Here is a 19,906-nt window from a genome sequence, read left to right on the forward strand (position 1 = left end):
CATCATTTTACTTTTTCAATCTGGATGCTTTTCTTTTTCTTTCTTAATTGCTTTTTCTAGAACCTCTACTACAATGTTTAGTAAAGTGTCAAGAGAGAACATTTTGGTCCTGTTACTGATCTCAGGGGGAAAGCATTCAGTCTTTTACCTACAAGTGTGATATTAGTTGCTGGTGTTTCATAGATGTCCTTTATCAGGTGAGGAAGTTCCTTTTAATTACTAGCTTGTTGAACATTTTACATGAAGAGGTACTGGATTTTGTCAAATATTTCTTATGCATAATATGGGAATGATTGTATTTTGTCTCTTCTGTCAACATGGTATATTATTGATTGATTTTAATAAGTCAGAGCAACCTTACTTTCCTGGATAAATTTCACTTGGCACTGGTCATGATCTTTAAATTTTTTTTTAATGTTGTTAGATTTGGTTCACTAGTAGTTTATTGAGGATCTTTGTGTCTGGATTCAAAAGAGATATTGGTCTGTAGTTTTGGGATCTTTTTTTTTGTGAACTCTTTGCCTGGTTTTAGCATCAGAGTAATAATGACCTCATAGAATGACTTGAGAAGTGCTCCCTCCTTTTCTATTTTTTTGCAAGAGTTTGTGAAGGATTGGTGCTAATCTTTCTTTAATGTTTGGTAGAATTCACTAGGGAAGGCATCTTATCCTGGCCTCTTTTTTGTGTGTGAAAAGTAGTTTTCCCCCTTAAATGCAGATTCTCAGGCCACACTCTAGACCTACAGAATCAGAATCTGCATTTTTAAAATAATTATTTATTTTAGAGAGAGAGGGAGAAAGAAAGCATGAGCAAGAGTCGGGGAAGGGACAGAGAGAGAGAGAGAGAATCTCAAAACAAGCTCCACACTGAGCACGGAGCCCTCATGGGTCTTGATCTCATAACACTGGGATCATGACACCAGCCAAAACCAAGAGTCCAAGGCTCAACTGACTGCCATGAAGGTGCAGCTTCTTTGTGAAGTGTTTTATTACTAATTCAATCTCTTTACTTGTTACAGGTCTATTCGGGTTATCTATTTCTTCTTGAATCAGTTTCGTACTTTGTGTTTTTCTGAGAATTTGTTCATTTCACCTAATTTACCTAATATGTTGACATACAGTTGTGTATAGTGTTCTCTTTAATCCTTTTTATCTCTCTCTAGTTGGTAGTAATGGCCCCTCTTTCGTTCCTGATTTTGGTAATATGAAGGGTCTCACTTTTTTTCTTGGTCAGTCTACAGATTTGTCGATTTTGTTGTTCTTTTCAAGGAACCAGCTCTTTGTTTCATTGATTTCTTCTGTTATTTTCTATTCTTCGTTTTGTCAAAAGTTCAGAAATAGCTGAAGTAAACCAGTGAATCACCAAAGCACCAATTAATTAAAATTTACTGTGCACCCACCAAAAGACAGTTTGCAAACTGGGAGCCCTCAAATCAAAACATGGAATGACTCCCAGGGGTATATTGTTGCAAAGCAGCTTATATAGTGAGAAAACAGTGTCTGTTTATTCTTCACAGTGATTGGTTATAATATTATCATTTCTTCAAATGATGGGGAGCTGGGCAGTCATTACCTCATATCAACTTCATATTGAACAGTTTAAATTTTGCTTATGATTTTCAGAGACATAGGTAAAGAACTGGCCCAGAACAAGTGAATCTTTTCAAATGAGTTGAAGTAATCTTTGTTTGTACAACTTAAATGGTTTTATTGGCTCAGGGAATATTCAAGGCTGTTCTCTGTTTTTGATTTTAACAATTCCCCCCTTTTTGGCCATTTTATCAGCAAGCTAAGGGTATGACCAAGCAGTATAATGTTATTCTCAGTTACTACTGCTGATGTGGTCAGATGAAAAACTACATCCAGTGTTTCTATTAGTTGTGTCATTAGGCTGGAGGACCATGAAGTGATCATTTATGTGGTTGTTGTTGATTTCACCCTTTTGTCTGATCCTAATGGATACCATTTGGCAAGTGAGTGGCCACTGACAGACTTTGAAAAACCTCTAGAGTATAGAACTTGAAATGAGTACACAGAGAACAATAACCAAAGATCGAAAAATTTCCTGAAGCACAGATTTCCAGGAGCCAAGATTTAACCAAATAAATACCCACTCAATTTTAAATAACCAATTAAATCACCACAATTAAATACCCCCTCAAGTGGGTAATATATATATATATATTTTTTATTGGCATTTCTATGGAGACAAAAGGAAAACAAAGTTAATAGTTTAAGCAAATTATAAATTTAGTTTCTAAGTTTAGAGAGTGGTCAGTTGAGAAGATTTCTAGGTATCAGTTTCTCTAAGCATCTTCAGATGGGGTGGGGTGGCAATCTGACAGATCATCCTGGTTTGCAGTTTGAATTGGCCTGGTGACCTTTCTGATTGCTATTGGTAGCAGGCATGATTTGTCCACACAGGAGCTGTTGTGATAATTTCTCTGAAGGTTATATCAATTTGTCCAACATTAGCTTGCCTGACTTTGAGAAAAGGGCAGCTTTAGTTTTCTGGTGAATTCAAGTGGAAAGACTGGGAGAAAATTGGAAGTGTTAGTTTGGAGAGTGGCAGCCTAATATTGGAGAAAACTAGAAGAATTCAGGATCCAGCCCAGTTTTCCAGGTAGAAAACAAAACCTCAAAGATAATTAACAGCACTAGAATCTGTTATCGATAGAGGTGTATGACTAAAACATAATTTTTCTGTAGTCATTCCCATTTCTGTCAAAGATAACTGTAGTAAGACTGATTTGTTTGCAAAGTAAGTCTAGTTTCAATAAACTTGGACTTATTATTTACTTAAGTGCAACAAGAAGAAGAATAGACTATATAGCTCTTTTAAATCTGCATTGCTTGGTGTTCTTTTTTTTAAAGTATTTTATTTATTTATTTGACACAGAGAGAGAGAGAGAGAGAGAGCGTGCACAAGCAGGGGGAAAAGCAGGCAGAAGGAGAAGGAGAAGCAGGCTCTGTCCTGAGCAGAGAGCCTGACTCTACTGAGGGGTGGATGCCAGGACACCAGGATCATGACCTGAGCCAAAGGCAAACACTTAACTGCCTAAGCCACCCAGTACCCCTACATTGCAGGAATTTTTATAAGGAATTTCAGATTCAATTTTCAAAAGCCTCCTGAGGCTAGGAAGTCAAGCCAAGGACATGTCCAATTGTGTCTTGTTGCAAGGAGAACAAATTCTTATTGAACTTATGCAAATACATGTGTTGTGGGATCAGGTAATGAGAAAAGGATAAATATTTCAGCCTCCAATGCAAAGGTCCACTTTACTAAATTGCTATAAGTTATACATAGCTTGAAAGAAAGGCGAAAAGGGAATCCTTTAAATCTGGAAAAGAAAACATTAAAGAATTAGTAATGTTTTAAATAAAGTCATAAAAATTATAATTATCTTTATTAGTTCATTCAGTGTTATTGTTTTGTTTGATCTTGGGTTAGCAGCTTTATGAATCAATTGGTTTTCCATTAAAGTTTTAGAAATTCTTACCCAGTGGTGCCTGGGTGGCTCAGTCAGTTAAGCATCTGCCTTTGGCTTAGGTCATGATCTCAGGATCCTGGGATCCAGCCCCACATCAGGCTCCCTGGTCAGCGGGGAGTCTGCCTCCCCCTCTGCCCCTCTCCCTCCCTCCACCTCCTGCTCATGCACTAGCTCATGGGCTCTCTCTCTCTCTCAAGTGAGCAAATAAAAATATCTTAAAAAAAAAAATTGTTGCCCAGGTTCAGGTTACAATCTTCAAGTTATCAGAATCCTGACTTTTAGTGTACCTGTCAGCGTCTTTTCCATGAATCTCTTTGAAGATAAAGCACTTTTGCAGGACCACTTTTGCATAAACATCAGTGTAAAACAATAACTGTAAACAACGAAAGACTTAAAAATGGCCAGTTAAAGATCTGATGAGTTCATATACACATATACACAAAAAGTGATGCAATTGATAAGTAAATTATTTATTTTTGTGACATACAATACGCTTTAAGATAGTGATTAGAATTATGACTGATAACATTATACCAAGTGGGTAAGGCAGCTGCTAGAAATAATAAAGGTAAAAGAAAGTAACTGTATAAGGAAAGTGGGTAGGCATATGTGAACAAATTTATAAATATATTTCATAATTTCTAAAAGTATATTCTTCCTCATAGTAAATTTTTCATTGTGATACAAACATGTTTATTAATGGACCCAAATATCTTTTGTATCCCTGAAAAAATTTAAAAGCCAGAAGTAGATAAACTTATGTTTAGCATTTAGTGTTTATCTTATTTGAAATGATTAGATATGCAGCGAGTATCCATTATTTAATTTAATATAAATTTTTATCTTAGAATAATTTAGAGTAATTTAAATATACTTGTTTTTTTAAGGTTTTATTTATTTTTTTAATTTATTTTTTATTTATTTGTATCATAACAGTATTCATTATTTTTGCACCACACCCAGTGCTCCATGCAATCCATGCCCTCTATAATACCCACCACCTGGTACCCCAACCTCCCACCCAAATATACTTGTTTTTAACAATTATGCTTGGGTTAGACATTAAACAATTAACCATTAATTTATTTTTCCTGTTGACAGATTTTGAAGGTATAGAAGTAGGATGAGCTTATTTGGTTCCTAAACACAGGAAGAAAAAGTTGTATGTTTGCATTACATTTTAATATTGACAACTCTGAACACATGCTTGTTTTTATTAAACCAACAAACTTAAACTACCATTTATTTATCAAAGACAATCCCAGATCATGTGAACTTATAAAACATTTGGGTTAGTTTCTGTGTTTCTGAAAGTATACATGATTTACATAAATGCTTAATTTTCTTTAAGCCAATTAGATAGAGGGCTTTACAAAGTAATTTTGACAATACTATTCAGAAGTAGAAAAATATCATATATCTGTAACATACATACATAGACATATACAAACATACAGATGGACACAGATATCTTACAACTTTTGTTTGAAAAATTTTAGCCATGTCTCATATACAAAACTCAACAGTTGAATCCAAATTGTGTTTCTGGCAGATGGACTAAATTAATAAGGTTATGCTCTGATGACCAAAGAACTTTTACTAAAGATTTTTAATTTGAATGCTATAAGGCTCCTTTTAGAGCTGTTTTTTGAAACCACTTTGTCTTTGAGAAGTTTCTGCATACTAATCAAAAAATGCATTCCATTGTCTCTGAGAGGTTTGGAATCCTCTCTTTTAAGGGTGCCCCTTAAGATGGACCTCCCTAAGTTACAGATTCCCCATAGTTACCTTTACAATTCCAAAAGTTCTCCCATTTTCCAAAAAGACACCAGATCCTGGTCCATAGACTAGGCGGAACCCAACTTTGCTTTTGGATTCCCTAAGACCTTTTAACTAAGAGTGGCTATGTTTTCTAACAGCAACTGTTCTAAAACACATAGAATCACATGTTTTGAACACCCTTTTGAACGAAGTAGGGACTACAAAGAAGCTTCAACAAACAACATATAGGTACGCACAATAAAGTTGGAGAGCTTAAAGCTGCAGAGAGAACAGAGCTCAGAACCAAGAGGGATCCTCAGATTCTGGGATTGGTGAGAAGTCAGTGAAAGCTCAGTGGGCTCTGTGGATACCAGCACCTGTTTGCTCACTGGCTTTGGAGTCATTCAGGATCTTCTCTGGATCCCGCTTCTGATGCCATGAAATGTCCAGAATTCATAAATAGCAGAGTAAAACCAATGAGTTACCAAAGTAGTAATTAGTAAAATGTGCACACATCAAGAAGACAGTTTGTAAACCAGAAGCATTCAAACCAAAACATGGAGTGAGACTCAGGAGCATAGTGGCTTTCATAGTGAGCATGTGGTGACTGTTCATTCTTCACCGTCACTGATTGTATTAGAATTTTCTTAAGTGATAGGGAATTGTTCAGGGGCTACGTCAATTCAACTTTGGGAAGCAACTGACATTTTGCTTTTCATGATTTTCAGAAGCATGTGTAAGAAATGACCCAAGCTCAAGTTAGTCTGGCAAAATAAACTAACGTAAACTGTGTACATCTTAAACTGGTTTTGTTTGCTCAGGAAATTTTTAAGACTGGTCTTCGTTTTCCTAATTTTTTTTTTATTTTAACAGTTTCATTTATTACTAATGTAATTTTTACTATTTCCTTTCCTCTAGTGGCTTTAGTTTATTCTTCTTTTTCTAGTTTCTCAAAGTGGAAGTTTAGGTTATTGATTTGAAATCTTTCTTGTCTTTAATATACATGTTCACAGCTATGAATTTCTCTCTGAGAAGTTTTAGTGTGTTGTGTCCTTGCTTTCATTCATCTCAAGATATCTTTTAATTTGTTTTGTGAGTTCTCCTTTGATCCATTGGTTATTTAAGATTGTGCTGTTTAATTTCTGCATACTTATGAATTTCCCAAATTTCCTTTTGTTTTTGATTTTCTGTTGGAGAGCACACTTTGTGTGATTTCGATTCTCCTAAATTTATTGAAGCTTGTTTTCTGTCTTGACACATGGTCAGTCCTGGAGAATGTTGTGGGTGCACTTAGGAAGAATGTGTATTAAATAGTTGTTGGGTGGAATGTTCTATGCATGTCTGTCAAGGGCATTCTTTATTTTTTTAAATTTATTTTTAATTTATTTTCAACATAACAGTATTCATTATTTTTGCACCACACCCAGTGCTCCATGCAATCCATGCCCTCTATAATACCTACCACCTGGTACCCCAACCTCCCACCCCCCGCCCCTTCAAAACCCTCAGATTGTTTTTCAGAGTCCATAGTCTCTCATGGTTCACCCCCCTTTCCAATTCCCCTCAACTCTCTTCTCCTCTCTAACTCAAGGGCATTCTCTTTTAATAATTATCATTTTTGATGTAGGAAAGTAAGTTTTAGACTGAGAAAAATAAAGACAGCAACTCTTTGGTTGAGAATAACACTGACTACGTACATTACATGTATAGAAAATTTTAAAAAATATTGTGAGTTATTTTCTAAAAATATGTTGCCCTCATTTCCACTTCTGGACTTTATTCCTTCTTAGATTATAAGGTCACATTCTTTTAATTAGATGAGTGTGTATCATTACACAAAAGGGCAAGATTCAAGAATACAGAGTAAGTCTTTGCAATTGACCACCCTTTTCCTTTTCATAGAAAAGTCACATACTTAAAATTTCAAAAAATAAATTGATAACCTGTCGTAAAAATTAAAAATCTCCTTAGGCATTTTAAAACACATAATACAATATGACACATCCTTGAATTACCAAACATATATTTTATAAGCTATGTGCTTTATCCTGCTTCATTAAACAAATTTTTTTCCTTCTTCATGTGGTTTAGCTTCTTCCCTCAGTTATGTGTTCTCAGCTTTCATGCAGGGAGGGGAGGTGGTTCTTTTACTTGATCTCTCCATGGCCTTGGATGTTTAATGATTGATTGTTTTTGTTTTCGTGATAACGAATATAACATTGGTCTCAATTACTAGGGTTATTATTTCATTTTTCCATCTCAGTTTTCAAATGGAGAACAAAATTTCTATCGGAATTTTAGAAAACAAATTAGAAGAGTTCTTCCATTTATATGCTGATATATGATGATAATTATGAGAATATTCTTACTTTTCCTTCTTTTCCAACTAAAGTGTTCCCTTCCTCTCTCTGTCCCTTCCTTGATCCTTTCTTTTCTCTCCCTCCCTCCTTTCCTTCCTTCTTTCCTTTCTTCCTTCTATCCGTAACAGTTGTTGACCCTTTCTATTACTCTTAACAATGAATTTTCCATAACATTCTCAAGCTATATAATTTCTCTTGGGAGAATGTGACGGAACATAGGATTAGGGTTCTTTTCATTGAAAGTGACAGAAACTCAATTTAAACTAGTTTAAATGTAGAGAAAATTTATAGGTTCCTTTTTTTTTTTCAAAGCTCTAAGGGATGCCTACATACAGACTGATCCAGGGGCTCAAATAATGTCAGGATTCTGTGTCTTTCCTCTCATCGCTCTGCTATTTCCCCTTGGCTTCTCTCCATGTGGTAGTAAGATGGCCAAGAATGGCCCAGGAATCCTCTATCTCAGTGACCCCAGCAGAAAAGGGACTTCTCCAATATCCATGTATCAGAACCCCAGAATATGTTAATTTGCCCTGTTCTGGTCAAGTGGTCACTCGTGAGCCTCATGGGGATGGGGCACCATGGTGGGAAGGGTGAGAGATGTGGGAAATGAGGACCTGTGATTTTTAGTTCTGTCAAAATCTCATGGAATCCTGATGATGAAAAATGCAATTTAAGAAACAACTTAATCTTACAGTAAAAATACAAGGATCATTTAGAATTAATGATGCAAATTCTTGAATCTGGAAGTAGAAACAATTTTAAGGAGACAAACTTCATAAGCACTTGGTGCTTATGCTGCTATATTTCCACTACCTATTGCAGAGAATATAAAGCCTTCTCATGAACCAGTACTACTGTGTGATTTAGTTTAGTGAGACTCCAAAAAGGGAAGAAAACTTTTTTGTAATAGCTTTATTGAGACATAATTCATACACCATTAAATTCAACCTTTTAAAGTAGTATTACAATTCAGTTGTTGTCAGTATTTTTAAATTTGTGCAACCATAATCTTTATTTTATTTTATTTTTTAGTTTTAAGAAGGCTTTACACCCAACATGGGGCTTGAACTCACACCCTGAAAGTAAGAGTCGCATATGCTCTACTGAGTGAGCCAGCCAGGTGCCCCACTATAATCACATTTTAGAACATTCTCATCATCTCAAAAATAAAGCATTAGCAACCACTTCCCATATCCTCTTCCTGAGCCCCTGGCAACCACCTAATCTACCTTCTGTCTGTACAGCTTTGTCTATTTAGAACATTTCATAAAAACAGAATTATATAATGTGTGGCTTATTGTGACTAGCTTCTCTCACTTAGCGTAATGTTTTCAAGTTTCATCCATGTTAAAGTATATATCATATTAAAGTATGGTTGTACTGCCCCTTTTTTTTTTTATCCATTCATCAGTTGATGGACATTTAGATCATTTCCACCTTTGGTTATTATGAATGATTCTTTGATTATTCATGTATCTGTTTTTGTGTGGACTTATATTTTCAGTTGTCTTGGGTATATAATAAGTGGTGGCATCATTTGGTAACTCTGTGTTTAACACTTGAGGAATTGAAGAAATAAAGTTTGATGATTTATCAGTGATGATTCTAGTATGCTTATGTATCCCAACCTAAAAGGGAAACACACTGTTCCAGCTTCTTCTCCTTGATTACAAATATGACTCTGTCTCAAATGCTGCCTATCATAATTTCTCCTATATTCTAAAACTCATCAACACTATAACAGACTCTCTGAGAGTCATTCTAGTTCATCAGTCTGTGCCAAGCAAAGGACCCAGCTTGGAGCTTTTTACATGTTAAGGAAGATGGCAGGAAAGGAGCACTGGGTAAAATGGAAACATAAACTCAAACTCTGTAGTTACACTTTGTATCATTCAAAAGTCACTTGAGAAAATATTGTAGATACACCAAGCAGAAAAAGATGAAATACAAGGTATTAGGCCTTACACATCATTAAAAGGGCAGGAGGAATAGAAATCAGAACGTTAGTGCCAGGTTTCTGGTTTCAAGGTTGCATATCACCGCCATTTTGATCCAGAGATCAGAAACTGCTAGTATCACACAGAAGTGAGGAAACTGTGAGTATCTCATCAGAGCTTCCCTGCACTACAGAGATGGCAAATACACAGGGATATGAGTTCAGAAGCTGTCAGCTCACATGAACACTAGAAACTGCTTTACCTTGAACTCTCCTGGAAAGGAAGAACAGCCTCTCTTCCATTTTCCTTTCAAGTCACATAGAAGTGCATATCATTGGCAGAATTTAAATCATGTGGAAGCCAGAGAAGTGCAATTTTTGGCATCCCAGCTTGGCAATACAGGAGGATAGGGACAGAGAAGCTGGGAGAAATGGAGGTGCAGGGACAATAGACAATATCTAGCATGTTGTCAGATACCATTTAAATCAGATGATCTACATTGTCGTCAGAAAATAAACATTTTATTCATGTAAGTGACAAATAGTATTTAAAGGCTTTCCAGTGGAACATCCAGTCAAGGTGGTGTTGTTTGCCGAAGTTAGTCAATGACTTGCCACATTCTCCTCGCCTCATGTGTTTCATCCCACTCCATTAATTCCCTGACTCAATTTTTCTTCCAGTTGTCTTCTGTTTCTTTTGTTTATTAAGAAGGCTCCATGCCCTGCATGGAACTCAACTTGGACTTGATCTCATAACCCTGAGATCCAGACCTGAGTTGAGATCAAGAGTTGGACACTTAACAGACTGAACCACCCAGGCACACTGGTTCCAGCTGTCTTCTAAATCTATTCCTGAATCTAGGCCAACCAGTACCTAAAACAAGAACAAGTCTTTCTATATAATAGATTTTTTTTTTTAAGAGTGAAAGAGAGGGAGAGGGTGGGCAGGGGCAGAAGTAGAGGGAGAGAGAATCTTAAGCAGGCTCCACACCCAGCACAGAGGGGCTTGATCTCACAACCCTGAGATCGTGACCTGAGCCGAAATCAAGAGTTGGGCACTTAACTAAGTCACCCAGGTGCCCCTATAATAGATAATTTTTAATATTAGTTATTTGACTGAATATATGAATGAATGAGTACTTTATTCAGACTTCTCATTATCATTCCTTTCCCCAAACTTCATTTTCCTTTCAATGATCTTTTAATTGCTATGCTTTCCTCACTTATCATTTATTTTGGCTAAATGATGCCCATAGCGTCTATTCACAAGTTTAAGGTTAGGCAGTGATCCTCAACTGGGGAGATTTGGCCTCCTACAGGGCACTTGGCCATGTCTAGAGACATCTGGGAATGGGGGAGACACTACTGGCAAATAGAGAATAAAATCCAGGGATGCTGCTATACATTCTACCATGTATAGGATTATTGGATCTAATGGCAAACATGTGCTCACTTTGGATATTTTTGACTCAAATCAGCATATATCACTTTTACTCCTATTTCACCAACCACAGTAAGTCACATACCCATGCTAGACTTTGGTGGGACGAGATAATGGGATCCTGCCCAGGGAGGGACAGGAACTCTTTGTGAACAGTACCATAGTCAGACATATTGTCTCCCCCTAGTGCCTTCACTTGCTTACGTTCAGTGACTCTTGAACCCAGGTTTACTGTGTTATCCACACTAGTGTCACAAGTGGGGACTAGGAGCCCTAATAATGATAATAAAAGCATCTAATGTTTATTCAGTGATTATTATTTCCCATACATTTAGGCTTTATCTGCATTCTTGCATTTCATTCTCACAGCAACCCATTGAGGTAGTTACTATTTGTATCCCCACTTTATAGATGAAGACACTGAACAACAGAGAGATTAAAGGTACTTGACTACCAAGTAGCTGAAATTCAGATCCAGATCACTCCAATTCATTTTTTTGTTTTTTTATTTTAATTATTTAAATTCAATTAACATATAGTGTATCATTAGTTTCAGAGGTAGAGCTCGGTGATTCATCAGTTGTATAAAACACCCAGTGCTCATTACATCACATGCCCTCCTTAATGCCTGTCACCCAGTTATCCCATCAATCCCTCCAGTTTTAAGGCACACATTTCTATTCTAATGCTGCCATTAAGAACATAGATTCTGGTAATAAACTGCCTAGGTTCGAAATCCTGGCTGGTGCCTGACACTACTTTATGGCTTGAGCAAGTTCTACAACTTATCTGTCTCAGTTTCTCCATCTGTAAAATAAGATATTAACAGTATGTACATCATGGGGTTTTTGTAAATATATAGAAATTAAAGTATGTGGAGTCCTAGTGTTTAGGCAGTGTGTGGAGTACTAGTGTTGAGAATAGTGCTTGGCTTAAAAAACAAACCAAAAACCCCCACTTTGTTATTATTATTAGTTAATGTTTTAGAAAGCTCCACTGGTGATTCTATTCCCCTACCTTCAGTTCCCTCCTTAGTCTTGATTTCCTTTGAGAATCACTGTTCTAAATTTTTGTTCCCCCCTTACATTTACCTATTTTTAGACTAACACTTTACCAAGAGAGAGGGTATACAGGAATACCATTGCTTTCAACCTAGCTGTATAGGTCTGCTTCCCAAACCTTACCCACCTGTCACTTTTGCTCATGGTTTATTATTTGAACTCTTAGTTTATATTTATGTGGGTGCAAAGCAATGATCTAGAATACAGGAGGAGACTGCCTAGGTCCAAGGCAATAATACCAGCCCTGTTCCTTGCCACATGACCTTGCTGATCATTTCTTCCAGTTAATTTTTAAAAGTTGATGGCTTACTGCAGTTTACTTTCAGAAACAATATACTAATTTTTCTCCCCTGTGAAAATCAGGACAAACCAAGCAAGCAGAGTAGTAAATTCTTCTTGGCATGGGTCTGTCTGTTGGTCACCAGCATTTTAAAAACCAGATTCTGTTTGAGAAGGGCATAATGGGCTAGTGAAGTTATTATGACAGAGTATGCACGGCTCTTTTTCACGTGGAGTAAAGAGAACTAAACAATTCATTTTCCATTTTACTGCTTAAAATGGAATGAAACAGAATGACTTAGAGGCAAGTTGGAATTGTCTTATTTACCATCCCCCTCAAACTTATATTTTTCTTTAAAAATGTGTTTATTATATAAAGTAGAAGGGTAATCCATCCCCCTCCTTTTATGTCGACTTGAAACAATGCATAGACTTCAAGTGCTGGCTTTGATTGGGATTAATTTGAAGTTAGGGTGTTAAACCTCATGAGGATAATAGGGCTTTCCTGATGATTTATGGTGTTAATGTGTGTTTTCTTCTGAAGTCATTTAAAATAACATTTTTAAAGTTCTGGACTGGAAATTTCTTTTTCTTTTTCTTTTTTTAGATCTTCCCCTACAACAACTCCCCCCCCCCCCGCCTGCCTGTATTTGAATTTGTCAATATAGCTGTGTAGATTGAGAAGCAATAATTAAGAAATAGCACTAAAAAAGTTTACAGAGCCTGAGAGTATTTAATTAAGGCATAATATACTATAGATAAAGTCAAAGCTAAGATTTTGATTGTTTCCATGTGCTTCAGTTAGCATCAAATCAATCTTAAATCATTTTATACTTCTGAAGTGTCCAAATAAATTTAGATTATCTAGATACAGCTGACTGAAATGTAGTCATTTACCTTCTTTGCTGTCTATTCAGCTTACGTTGTGGATCTACTAGGCATCCAGTGCCATAGTAAACCTATTCTTGCCACCGGCTTCTACAAAATTGATGTCTTTTTTTTTTTTATTATTTTTTATTTCTTTTCAGCGTAACAGTATTCATTGTTTTTGCACCACATCCAGTGCTCCATGCAATCCATGCCCTCTCCAATACCCACCACCTGGTTCCCCCAACCTCCCACCCCCGCCCCTTCAAAACCCTCAGATTGTTTTTCAGAGTCCATAGTCTCTAAAATTGATGTCTTTAATCAAATCACGAATATAAATTTGATCAGTGCTATTCTGTGTGGATTAGGATCTAAAGGCTTATACATAAAAGTTATCTATAAGAAGATATATCCTCAGATATGCAGAGTCATGCTGGAGACATACATGGGTTTCCTCATTTTCACACTTAGATTGCTAGGTTAGATCAAAGCTAAATTCTAATTCCATTTAGTTTTATGGAATAATCAGCCTTCTCTCTTTCCTGGCCAGTTTCCAATTATTTAGCCTTTTTTCTCTAAAATCCATGGAGCAAAGTTAAGCACTATCTTTCCTCTAATTTCATAGCATATTTGAAGGAGCTTTGTAGGGAATGGAGCAGGACGACAGAGTACCAAGCATGAAAAAGGCTAGGTTCTTGAATTGCTTTTGCCTCATGGTAAGTTATTTGGGGAATGCAGCAGTCATTATTATTCAAGAGTAAAGTGACACTGGAAAACAACATATTTTCTTCAGGTTAACCATTCAGATTTATTTTAAAAAGGAGAAGAGAATGTTTTTGTTGATTTTAGAGTGAAGGCAATAGGCTTTCTTTGGCTAATTCATGCAATCCTTGAGTAAAATTTAAACCTGGGTTACTTTGGTAGGATTTAAAGGAGTAGGACACATGTGAATACAATGATATTAGATATGTGTAATTCTGAATAATAAAATAAAGATTAAGATGGTAATTTTGGTCCCTCAAGTACTGGTATTTAAACTTTAAAAATCAATCAAGAGAGAAGATTAAGTGGTGTTTCTTTGGTACTAAAAATGTAAAGCTAAGACCAAATTGTTCTATTTTCACAGATTTAAGATATAAAGAATGATATTTAAAGACATTAAAATGGCTATTAAATTCTCTTCAGTTTGCAAAGAATCTCCTATGAAGTACACTTAGAAGAAATCCCTGAGTACATTAACTACTGTATTAGTATCTTCCTTCATAAACAAAGAAGAACAATTTGAAAGCTTTGCAAGACAGAAACACACTACTTAGCAAGAGCAATATCTGTGTATAAGACTCCCTCCATAGTGCTTGTAAATTTGGCCAAAATATATGTAATAGGAGAAACAATAGAATCATAAAATTAAAATATGACATTTGGACACATTAACCATCCTTAAGGTAAATCCAAAAACCATTGTCTTATGGTGTTTCTGTTTTGCCTTAACCACTCGATATTGTTCTTCACTGTTTCCAGCACTTGTTCCCTAGGTTTTTCTCCTGCTCCAGCATCTGGATACTTTTTGAAAAAACTCTCCATCTAGAAATGAGAGAGAAATGATTAAGAAAGTCATTTTCAGCCCAATTAGTATTCAAGGCTTTTATTTACAAGCTGGATTTGTCGTCTTCTTCCCTGGAAATTCATTATCATTGCACAACACTGAGTTACATGTCTTGGTGCATCAATTAGACTGAGCCCTTCTCTCAGATTGGCAATCATTACCCATGACTTTTGGACTATTGGCAGCATGTCAGGTCCAGAGAGGCTCTGCCATCTTGGGGAAGGAGAGCAGCACACTAATGGCTGCATGCCCCTCTGTGCTTCCGCTGCTTCTCTATTTTCTGTGCATGGTTCCTGGAAAACCCAATGTGTGGAATGTGGGCTTTGCTTAGCCTTTCACTTCAGGAACTGGGACATTTTAATATACTTTCAGCTCCCTTATTAAGGCCTCATAATACCACTGCTGTTAACCTTTGTTCTCTCTTTCATCTTCCTTCCAAAATCCTCCCCCAAACTCAATCATAGTATTATCTGTCACTTCCAAAAATAAGAATAATTTTGTTCAGAAGAATGTTAACGTTCCAATGCATAATACACAGATAATGAAAATTCATACAACCTCAATTTTCCAACACTAATAAATGCTTTTCCCTCTGGGAACTGAGATATTTGAAACGTAAACATCTTTAAATTCCAAAACTATGAATTTTGAAAGGAATCAAATCTTGACTATCTTATTCCAAGTTACATACAAGGAAAGAGGAGACATATGGTCCACACTTTGGTGAGCCAGAAGGTCTCATGAAACCTTCTAAGCCTCTCACGGCCTCAATTTTCTCAACTTTTACACTTTGTTACTTGAATTGTTTTCAGTTTAGAAAAAGTAGGTCTACATTTAATTAGATATAAAACTTATTTCTTTCTCCTTGTCTTCTGAGATCTGAATAGAGAAAATGCCATTTCCATTTGAAAAAAAAAAAAAAAAAGGAAAAGAAAAGTTTAACTCTGTTCTTCCTAGACAAGTTTAGAGGGATTTCACTTCATACCTGCCAGAGCTGAAGTTCAGTGTTGAAAGGTTCTGCTATCGTGACAATCCTGCCAAGGTTTCTGTCATTGAGTGTATATCTGAAGAGAAATTTAAGGAAGGAAGAGGGAATATAAGTGCCCAGAATTTTAAATCCTTTTCTGGATGTAGAAATTTCCTTTTGATTTGTGGGGTTTTAAAAATAGTAATTTTCAAAGTAAGCAAAACAGTAAGTAAACACATCTGATTTAAAATTTCTATTCAGGAAAAATTCTTAATACATCTTTCAACCTTTTTGTAGACAGAGCCACACCATCATCCCAGATGTGGTAGACTGCTGGTTGGATTCTCCCAATCTGTTCTTTTATCCTGCACGCATGAGAACCCAGACAAGAGATCACATTCCTCCACCTCCCTCAGGGCGAGGTGCAGATGGGCGGCTCAGTTCTTATCAGAAGAACAGGAACATAAATGCCACATTCAACCTCTGCTTCCTTGCTTGAGTGAAGGAAAATTGCTTGCCTTTTATTCCCTTCCTCCAAGTTCTAGCCACACCGACAGGATAAGGTCCTAGGCCTCGTGGGGCAGAACCCTTTAACAACTTGGGAGTTCTCGCTTCGGGAGACTAGCATGAGTGAGAAATAATTATGTATGTCCTTTAAGCTGTTGCACTTCTGTGCTTCCCATACAGCAAAGCAGCTCTAGTCAACTTTACCTTGATAAATCCTCCATGTATCTTCCCTCAGGTACAGAAATTTGAACATAAGCTATTTATTCTTCTTTCAAAAAGCTTTATGAGCTACTTGCATACTGTATTAGTCTGTATCACCCAATATGATCCATATTAGTCAGGCTACGCAAAGACACTTGAAGCTAAGTGCAAGGATAGGATTTTAGAGATGATACTCTATTCCTGTCCCTCTCATACTTTCTCTCTTATAGAACAAGAATCAGAAATTTCCTTGCAGACCAGAATACAAATAATTGCGATTATTGAAAATCTCATTGCAACCAATCACGGTATGAAAAAAACAACTACAAGAATTATGTATTAGCTTTGAACCACTGGAATGAATGCCAGGGAAGGATAAAAGAAAACACAACACTACATGGAGAGGTAAACAAACATTAGAAGAAATTTTACATTTAAAAATTACAACAAAAGCAGAAGTCATGGAGATAAAAGCTAATAAAGTTTGTGGTATGTATTTTTTAAATGTTTATACTAAAAAGCTTATAAAATTAAGTAAAAATTCATTCTTTTGTTGTGAAGAGAGCAAATATTTTCACTATACAAAGAACACTTACAAACTGGTAAAAAGGAGAAATATGCCAATGTGAAATTATTAAAGAAATGAATCAGCAGTTTGCAAAAGAAACATAAAGAGAAAATGAACCAGTGGGGGGGAAAAAACAGGAAATGTTCTAATAAGTAACCATGATTTTCAGTGAACTAGGTCCAGTGCTCACTCTTATCACAGACACCACTGAACTGAAATCCACCATTTCTTTCATCTCTCATGTCTTAACAATCTAATGTAAGCAATTTCCCTTTACTTAATGTCATCAGTCATTATCCCAAATATAATGTGTATGCTGCTTGTCCTCACCCCTCACAGACTCTGAGATCTCTTCCAACTAGCCTTCTGGAATGAACTCTTTACAGGGAGTATTTCTTCTCATTTGGGGAACATTTATTTTCCCACATCCTTCATAGAAGCAGGTCAGAAATGGAGTTGATGTGCTCATGCTCCCCACTGTGGATTCCAGACCAGTATTTCTCTACTCTTTTAAAAAACCTCTGTTTCTTCTAATTATTCCCTCTCACGTAACTTATGATACACTTTAGCACCTGACTCCTAGTCTTCCTCTCTACTCCAAGCTGTGATTTCAAGGCCCGCATCGATGATAAATATAACATCTCAGCTTCTTAGTTTCTTGACATTCTCATTCCCAATGATATTCTCTTTGCTTTGACTGTCAATTCCCATGATCATGCCTTGTGATCATCAATAAGTACACTGTCTCTAAAATTGTTCATTCATGCACCCTTCGTGATAAAATTTACCTTTCAGTTTCCACTGTGACCATTCTCTGACTTCATACGGATTTCTGGCCCATCAACCATCCCTAGCCCTATTCTCCTGGCCACCAGCTCTTCCTTTTCTTGCACTTTTTTCCTTATATAGTTTAGATTCCAGGATCTACCTCTTCCAATAACATTTTTTCCTAAGCCCTAAACTCCCTTACAGTTTAATAACTTGTTTCTAGCAGCAAACACTCTAGCTTTGGATGAAATCAACTGCCCATCTCCTCTGTGTTTGCATCAAGTGGCTCATCAGTCAAAGGAGGTCACCCAACTTTTTCCAAAATGTTTTAGTATAAATTCATGAATATCAATCTTAGATGGACCCTCCCTGTTGACAGTCCTCCTACATTACCCTGGAAAGTTCATTATCTTAATCCTTGAATTACTTTTTTCAAGTGTTTTCACTCTCTTAAACCTCCAGACATTCTCCTACTTCCCTCCTTCTCCGAAAAAGATGACCTTATCTTCTAATTCACAGAGGAAATACATAGGAACTCCTACATCTTTTAGTTTACAGACATACAAAGATACCTGTTTTTCTTCTGTCATCTGTGCATTGACTTCAACTTCTCCCCACTTCCTTTTTTTTAATTAATTAATTTATTTTCAGAAAAACAGTATTCATTATTTTTTCACCACACCCAGTGCTCCATGCAATCTGTGCCCTCTATAATATCCACCACCTGGTACCCCAACCTCCCACCTCCCTGCCTCTTCAAACCCCTCAGATTGTTTTTCAGAGTCCATAGTCTCTCATGATTCACCTCCCCTTCCAATTTACCCCAACTCCCTTCTCCTCTCTAACACCCCTTGTCCTCCATGATATTTGTTATGCTCCACAAATAAGTGAAACCATATGATAATTGACTCTCTCTGCTTGACTTATTTCACTCAGCATAATCTCTTCCAGTCCCGTCCATGTTGCTACAAAAGTTGGGTATTCGTCCTTTCTGATGGAGGCATAATACTCCATAGTGTATATGGACCACATCTTCCTTATCCATTCGTCCGTTGAAGGGCATCTTGGTTCTTTCCATAGTTTGGCGACCGTGGCCATTGCTGCTATAAATATTGGGGTACAGATGGCCCTTCTTTTCACTACATCTGTATCTTTGTTCTCCCCACTTTGTTAAAAATTTTATTTTAAAAAAGAATCTTTTCTGTCTTACATATTAAATCTCTCATTCATCACTAGCTCTTTCATCAGCTTTAAAATAAAGTAAACATATTAAAACTATCTTCCATGGGGGCGCCTGGGTGGCTCAGTGGGTTAAAGCCTCTGCCTTTGGCTCAGGTCATGATCCCAGGGTTCTGGGATTGAGCCTTACATTGAGCTCTCTGCTCCGCTGGAAGCCTGCTTCCTCCTCTCATTCTCTGCCTGCCTCTTTGCCTACTTGTGATCTCTGTCAAATAAATAAATAAATAAAAATCTTTAAAAACAAAAACAAAAACAAAACTATCTTCCACAAAGAAAAAAAAAATTATTCTTTTCCTTGATCTGGCATCTCTTAATTTCCTTTATCTCACCTCTTCATTCAGGGTCAAAATTTACAAGACAGTTATCTACATTTCGTATCTTCATTTCCTCTCCACTGATTGGTTAATTAAATTGTTTCAATTTAGGTTCTGTCACCATAGTTCCACTGAAAAACTCTTTCTAGAGTTACTATGCCAGCAAATCTAATGGACGTTTTTCAGTCTTGGATTTACTTAAACCTTAAGTAGCATTTGAGACTATAATTTCCTTGAAACAATCTCCAATTCAGCATTTCAAAAGAAACTCAATGGCATCATAAATAGGAAACTGAATTCATTGTTCTCCTTCTCCTAATCATTTCTACAAATCTAGGCATTATCCTTGTCCCCTCACTTTTATTTCTAATTCACCAAGCTCTAAATGTTCTTACCTCTTCATCTTAATTCTTATATCCAGAGTCCAATCTACCACTATCTTTTTCTGTGACTGTGCCAATAGCTCTCTAACAGCTTTTCTCAAATTCACTCTGGCCCCCATCTAGGTCTGTGCTTTACCACCAGAGCTTTCTTTTCAAAA

The 19,906-nt window shown here is 36.5% G+C and overlaps 1 protein-coding gene across 1 annotated transcript in view; it reads right to left on the bottom strand.

Moving 5' to 3' along the window:
- Positions 1-13,983: 13,983 nt before the first annotated feature.
- The window catches only part of LOC101682177 (glutamyl aminopeptidase), an 81,971-nt gene continuing 76,048 nt past the window's right edge, over positions 13,984-19,906 (bottom strand). Inside the window, exons 19-20 of the mRNA XM_004748075.3 lie at positions 15,787-15,865; positions 13,984-14,779 (exon numbers count right to left, since the gene is read on the bottom strand). Coding sequence (XP_004748132.1) covers positions 14,636-14,779; positions 15,787-15,865 — 223 coding nt within the window. The 3' untranslated portion in view covers positions 13,984-14,635. The remainder of the gene's footprint in view (positions 14,780-15,786; positions 15,866-19,906) is intronic.

Source organism: Mustela putorius, unplaced genomic scaffold (assembly GCF_011764305.1).
Source record: "Mustela putorius furo isolate JIRA1106 unplaced genomic scaffold, ASM1176430v1.1 tig00000868_pilon_pilon_pilon, whole genome shotgun sequence".
Lineage (NCBI taxonomy): Eukaryota > Metazoa > Chordata > Mammalia > Carnivora > Mustelidae > Mustela > Mustela putorius.